This window comes from Myotis daubentonii, chromosome 5 (genome assembly GCF_963259705.1).
Source record: "Myotis daubentonii chromosome 5, mMyoDau2.1, whole genome shotgun sequence".
NCBI lineage: Eukaryota > Metazoa > Chordata > Mammalia > Chiroptera > Vespertilionidae > Myotis > Myotis daubentonii.
Genome location: NC_081844.1, coordinates 30380482 through 30387519, shown reverse-complemented (window position 1 = coordinate 30387519; position 7038 = coordinate 30380482). Strand labels below are relative to the sequence as shown.

Genomic DNA, 7038 nt, shown 5'->3' with positions numbered 1-7038 from the left:
GCACCAGGCTCGGTCAGCGTCCAGGTGTGTGGCCCTGGGCAAGACACATCCTCTTTCACGGACTCAGTTTCTTCCTCTGGAAAATGGGGGTATGTGCAGGAACCTGGCTCAGGGCGCAAGGAGTCCGTGCAGGCACCTGGCCGCCCGTGTGTGCTCAGTAGTCATGCTGGCGGCTTCTAGTATCCCTGCACCAAGGCTAGTCACCCCTCCTCTGAGTCTCAGCTCCCTCCATGTGGCCACACGGCCCCTTAGACCACACAGATGGGCCGCTGCCTGGATGGGCAGGAGGAGGCTCCACTGGTGTTTACCTAGAGCAGCCACCAGGAAGGACCAGGGACTGGCACAGGCTGACGGCCCTTGGCAGCGCCCAGCTTCCCTGGAGGCGGCTGGAGGAGGGCCCAAGCCTGGCTGTCGGGGGACTGAGGAGGCTGTGATAAAGCTAAGGCCCTTTCTCCGAGGGGGGGATTCCGGATTTGGGGGCAAGGGCTCTGTGTGCACCTATTAGGCACCCACCAGATGCCAGTCCAGGCTGCTTGGGGCCTTTGCTCATGCTGTTCCAGCCGCCAGAATCACTTTCCTTTTTGCAGTACGGACCCCTGCTCCTTCTGCTCAGAAGAGTCCGCCTCCAAGAAGCCTTCCAGAGTCTCTGGGTTGGGTCAGGCACCTCCATTTGAGTTAACACAGCGCCTGAGTTCCTCCCATCACAGAGCTGATGACACATTTTTATAGCCAGGCTGTGGGCATGTCACTTAGTTGATCGACAGATACTGACAGATCACTTAGTACAGTGGGTCTCAACCTTCCTCATGCCACGACCCTTTAATACAGTTCCTCATGTTGTGGTGACGCCCAACCATACAATTATTTTTGTTGCTACTTCATAACTGTAATTTTGCTGCTGTTATGAATCATAATGTAAATATCTGATCTGCAGGATGTATTTTCATTGTTCGCGACCCACAGGTTGAGAACCGCTTAAGGAACCCTGCAGGGCAGGTGCTGCTACTGCCCTCCGTTTACAGGTGGGGAAACTGAGGCTCAGAAAGATTTAATAGTGGGAAGGTGCCTGGGATGTACCTGCTCCCCTGTGGTGCCTGTGACCGTCAAGGAATCTAAAAGGCAGGCAACGCTGGCCACTCCTAACACCTGCCCTCTCCTTTTCCATAATAACAGAGCCCATGGTTTTCAGCTGCACTGCTGGCCACTCGGAATAAAAACTCCATTTCCCAGCTTCCTTTCAGGAAGCATAGCCACGTGACTACGTTCTGGCCGATGGGTTATGAGCAGAAGCGATGTGTGGAACGTCTTTAGAGAGGGGAGCCCTTCCTCACCCCTCTTCCTGACGGGAATGCGGATGTGAGGGCTGGAGTCCAAGCAGCTGCACTGTGTTAGGCAGTTAGACAGACAAGCGCAGAGCCAGCGTGATGGGCCAGGTACGGCCGGTCACCAGGGTGGAAAGCCCCAGGGGTCTAGCAAGGGACAACTGTAGGGTGGGACCTCGCTCCCAGGGTGGGCTGCCTCTCCTATCATTGTTTAGGCCCCTGACCTTTCCTCCCTAGAGATAACATCTAGGCTTCGGTTGTATTTCGGCTCCAGGCCCAGAAAAGCAGAAAAATCAGTCAAGGGATGCCAGCCCTGCCCTCAGGCCCAGCTGCATTGAATAATGACGCCCTGTCCCTCCTGGCACCGACCAATCAGTGGAGACCTAGACCCTGAAAGGACACGTGTGAAAGCGGCTGAATATTCTATTGAGATCTTCCCCCGGGACCTCCCCTGAACTCGCCACCCTCAAAACCCTTAGGATGGGGACCAGTGTGCTCTCCCTCCCAGGAGCACCCCGTGCCTTCCCCCGCCCCCTCCCCAGCCCTCCCCTCCCCCCATGCTCCTTACCAATACCTTCTTCACTCCCAAGCTCCAAGGGCCTTCTTTTGCCTCTGTGACTTGTTTCCTGAGCCCGTTTCTTCCACCTCTGTGATCTTCTAAATAGATGGTCTCTCGTAGTTTGAGGCTTGGCTCTGACTGCTTTCCTAGCCAGGACTCAAGTACCGCGGTTGCTGAACCCAGGTCCAGTCTGACTCCACCGGTCTAACACCGGTGCCGTTCTCACCACCTCCAATACACAGTATTGTCCCACCTGCTGAGGATGCGGAGCAATGAGGTGGCAGGAGCCTGGGCTCTGGGCACCTGGGGCCTCCGTGCCTTCCCCCAACTGACTATCCACGCTCATGAGCAAACAAGCCCCAGGTGCTGAAGTTGCTCTGGTTGGTCAGCCCCAGCACACACACAAGCCGCGGCCGAGGGCCCATCTTTGCCTTCGTCCATCAGAGAAGGGAAAAGCTTCCCCTAAACCAACCACCTCAGGGGTTCTCAGCTCCAGCAAAGCACGGGTGGAAAACACATGTGTAGAAAGGAAAGCCTCTGAGTACATGCCAGCACTCACTTGTGAATCCACCAAGACTACGCTACAGGCTCCAAATCCCATCGCCGCCACACTGTGTGATCCCGAGCAAGCGACTTGCCCTCTCTGGGCCTCAGTTGCCTCATTTATAAAATAGAGCCCTGGAACTGTTGCTAACAGGAATTTATTTTTTTTATTTTTTTTTTTTAGCTACTGCAAACCTCCAATGGTTTTACTCAGCTCCTCAGAATAAAAGCTGAATTCCTTATCAAGCTTTATAAGGCCCTGAACACCTGCCCTTACCTCTCTCCCGCTCCCTCACTGTGCTCTGGTCACATGGGCCTCCTCACTGTTCCTCCCAACACTTGAGGCCTAGTCTTGCCTCAGGGCCTTTGCACGTGCTGTGCCACCTGCCTGGTACACTCTTCCTGCATCCTCACCACCTTCTCACTATTCCAGCCTCAGAGCCATGACTTCCCTGATCATGCTTGCTCCATGGCCAAGTGAGAGCCCCTCACTCATATCCCAGAAGAACCCTTAAAGTGGCCCAAGTCTTCTACAAAAGGGGGCGTGCTAAGGACCGGAGAAGCACCTTGTTTGTTCACCATAAAATTAAACCACACGTGAGTTGGTCTCTGAATCCACGTAGAAATTCACAGGAAATATAGGGGATTGAGGAACATGTTAAATGACACCACAGGGACACCCAATTGGCAAAACCCAGACGACCAAGATCACCACCAAAGGGCGAATGACCCAGTTGCTTCACCAAGTAAAGAGCAAGGAAAAATTGAGAGAGAGAGAGAGAGAGAGAGAGAGAGAGAGAGAGAGAGAGAGATGGAGGGGAAAGCTCCCCATGACGGGAGTTAGGAGCCCGTCACCCCGACTCAGACAAACAAAAGAAACAGGCACCAGGACTGCTCACACTTCCAGGTGTCCCCAGTGGAGTCATTATTTTGAGCATGATACTGGTATTTGTGGGGTTGTTTTTTTGAGAGGCGTTATCATAAAGAGCAAGGCCTCTCCCCTCAGCACTGTGGACATCGGGGCTGGTCATTGAGCAGCTCCCACCCACGAGAGGCTAATAGCAGCCCCGGGATGGCTTCCAAAACTGCCCCCAGACACTGCCAAGTGTCCGCTGGGGGGAAAATACCCGCCCAGCTGAGAATGGCTGCTTTCTCTACCCAAACTGAAATATTTACAGATGGAAAAAAAAATCTGGGATTTGCATCAAAATAGCAAGGGAGCGGCGAGTGAGTGAAAGTGGAGAAAATACAGGAAATCATTATTGACTCTGAGTAATGGGTTGTGGGGGGGGGGGGTCATTATTCTATTCTTTCTCCTTTGGGTGTGTTTGACATTTTCCAGTATCAAAAGTTGGAATGACGGGGGAAATTCAAATAAAAGCCGGCGTTTCGTCCATCACAGGCACCCATGTTGCCTTCTTGGTTATGAAGAACACGCTGTGCTATGGACGATGGGAACGTCACGGGAAGCCGGGTGAGGGCACGTGAGAACTCGCTAGAACCTTAGCTATTTATCTTAAATCTAAAATGATTCCAAAATGAGAAGTTTATTTTTTAAAAAAAAAACATTTAAGTGAATCATGAATAAACATATCCAGGATCAGCAGCGGTGCGCCCAGGATTGGAACCGAGGCACCCGCCTGGGCATGGCCACCCCTGGGGATGGACACAGAGACCTTACCTCCCGCCTCCCCGCCGGCCCACACCTTCTCACTCACCACAGACAATGGCAGCCGGCCGTGGGCTCCCCTGGCTTTATCACGGGGGTGGCATGAAGGGCCAGAGGCGGGTGGCCCCACAGCAGCCAGGGCACAAACGGCTTTCAAACCCATTTTTATTCTCTACAGACTAGAAACACTTATGGCTACCCTCCCCAGCCCGCTCCTCGCCGGCCACGGTCTGCGGTCCTCAGAGTGGGTCTGGGGGCCGCTCGGAGGGCTCCGCCGCCTCGGCCCCCCCCACGGAGGCGGGGCTGCAGGAGCGGTGTGGGCTGGCTCGGGCCAGCAGCGCCAGCCTCCGGGCGCGCAGCCGGGCCTGGATGGCGCAGATGGGGGCATGGTGGCCCAGCAGGGCGGGCTCCTCGTCGCAGAAGCTGTCGATGGTGGAGTCGGAGCTGTCCTCCGTGCTGGCCACCGACTGCTTGCACACGGGGCAGGAGCGCTGGGCGGCCTGGGAGAGCCAGGGGTCGATGCACTTGCAGTGGTAGGTGTGGGAGCAGGGCAGGATCTTGAGCTGCTCGCCCTCCTGGTACTCGTCCAGGCAGATGGCGCACACGTCGTTGAGCCGCGTGAAGGTCCGGACCTGGGCCCTCCGGCAGGCCGGCTCCGTGGCCGCGGCGGGCCCGTAGGCCCACCTGGACCACAGCCAGTTCCACAGGTGTCGGAGGATGAAGAAGGTGGACATTAGCAGGGCCAGGGTGCGGCCCAGGACCCAGGAGATGGCCAGCACGGGATGGCAGTCCAGGTCCGGGCACGGCGGGTAGTTGGGCAGCAAGAGGACCTGGGCGGACCTGTCGCAGCACACGATGACCCGCAAGTCCTGCGAGGCGGCCTCGCTCACGAACACCGCGGGGATGGAGATCTGGTGCCGCAGGTCCTCGTAGACGTGGGCCATGCGCACCAGGTCGTCGGAGAAGACGTTGTGCACAATGGCGGCCTTGAAGCCGGCCCGCTGGGCGTGCAGCACCTTCAGGTCAAATGTGCAATCGTAGCGCCGAATGAGCACGATGGCGCCCAGGGAGCCGTTGCCCACCGGCTGCGGGCGCTCGATGGGGTGGCACGCGTTAGCCGGCTTGGCCTCCATCAGGTAGCCCCGCACACCCTCGGGGGCCAGGGGTGCCCCGAACATGGCCGGCAAGTCCGCGAAGTCCACTGTGCTCGCGTTGCCATCCAGCACGGCCCGCACCACCGCCTGCGAGGGCACCAGCAGCGCCAAGAGGACCAGGGAGGTCTTGACCGCCCTCAGGGCCAGGGCCCGCCGCTGCCGCCCCATGGCCACCTCACCCTTCCTCCTCCTCCTGCTCCGAGTGAACTAGGTCCCACTGGGGATGGCAGATGGGAGGCCTTTGGGCATCTCCGGGGCCTCCCAGGCTGGAATGGACGTAGCTTAAATGGGAGGCTCAGAGGCAGGTAAGCAGAGCGGCTGGGACCCGGGCGGCCCTAGGCAGGAACTGCTCCGGGTGGCAGGAGCCTTTGCATTGTGTCTTTGAAGGCTGGTCTCAGGAGGAACTGACCTGCCAGGTGGCCTTGCTGGCAGACGGCACCGAGGCCAGGACCCCTCAGGGTTCTAGATGCCCCCAGCCTCTGTGACATCACCCACTTACATTCTGCCCCCAGGGGCCTGAGCCTGTAGCCGAGATAGAATTCCTAGGTGTCTGACCGGGGGGCCGGGCAGTCTTTAGAAAGTGTTCTGGGAGTCTCGGAGCACCCCCGGCTCCTCTATTGTGTGAGGCCTTATGTGAGCCTGTGGCCCCGAGTGGCACAGATCCAGGACTCACACTCACACTCCACAGGCATCATCTCCCTGTGCCTCTCAGTGACCCAACAAAGAAAGTGCCAATGTTACCTTACTGTTCCTCCAACGTGCCAAGCACGGTTCTGCCCCAGGACCTTGGCACAGGCTATTTCTTCCATCTACAGTGACCTTTCTCCCTGTGCCGGCTATTTCTCGTGACCCAGGGAGAATCTGAGTTCATATGCACTCAGAGTCTAACTAGACTTGATCTGAAGGCGGGGAGAAGGGCCAAGGGCAAGGTGGGGCTGGCCGGGGTGGGTGGCCACACATCCTCACTGCCTGGTAGGCCTCCTGCACCCGCTTTATTCTCTCACTTTAGAGGTTTCTCTCCAGCTGAGTCTCTGTTCCCCATTCCTCTGGGCATCAGCCTCACGCCCTCCCCACTTCTCATCCCCAAAATATCCCACCTTGAGTCTGTCTCCTACTCAACTAGGCAGCCTGCTCAAGCCTTGATTCCTGGCTCCACTGTGTGATGTAGGTAAATCACTTACCTTATCTGGGCCTCAGCTTCCGGCTCTGTAAAATGGGCATCATGATAAGTAACCGATCTCATAGGACTGGTGGCGTGAAAATTAAATGAGGTAATACATGACTGCTGCTCACCCTAGGGTCTGACGTTGTCATTCCCCCCAGAACAGACCTGCCTCTAGTTTGCAACCCTTCCCGTTCACCACACGGCAGTCAGGGATTTTTCTACAATCCCAGTCTTCTGACCTCTCCCATGCTTTAAACTCTCCCATGGCTCCCCACCGCCTCCAGATAAAGCCCACCCTCTTCTCTGTGCCCCCCGCCCCCCCCAGTCGAGCCCCTGCCAACCTCAAAAACCAGATGCTTTTCAAGGCTCCACCTACATCATGATGGGGTGGCCTCTAGAGCTTTGCAAATGCCTTTCCTCCTGCTGGGAACAGAGCTCTCTCTCAGCTGCATTTTGCCAGGTTGACCACTTATTCTGTAGTTTTTTTCTCTGTTGGTCGAATACAGTGGTTCTCAGCCTTCCTAATGCCGCGGCCCTTTAAGACAGTTCCTCATGTTGTGGTGGCCCCCAATGTCATTGTTACAAATTGAACATAATTAAAGCATAGGGATTAACCACAAAAACAA

The 7038-nt window shown here is 56.5% G+C and overlaps 1 protein-coding gene across 1 annotated transcript; it reads right to left on the bottom strand.

The window, feature by feature from the left end:
* Nucleotides 1-4040: 4040 nt before the first annotated feature.
* On the bottom strand, nucleotides 4041-5731 carry ZNRF4 (zinc and ring finger 4). The gene has a single exon (XM_059695260.1). It carries the CDS (start codon nucleotides 5413-5415, stop codon nucleotides 4333-4335), a length of 1083 nt encoding a protein of 360 aa, XP_059551243.1. The 5' UTR covers nucleotides 5416-5731; the 3' UTR covers nucleotides 4041-4332.
* Between the last annotated feature and the right edge of the window lie 1307 nt (nucleotides 5732-7038).

What these genes read in the sequence shown, in the direction of transcription:
- ZNRF4 (XM_059695260.1), bottom strand. Translation starts at nt 5,415, where the DNA reads ATGGGGCGGCAGCGGCGGGCCCTGGCCCTGAGGGCGGTCAAGACCTCC.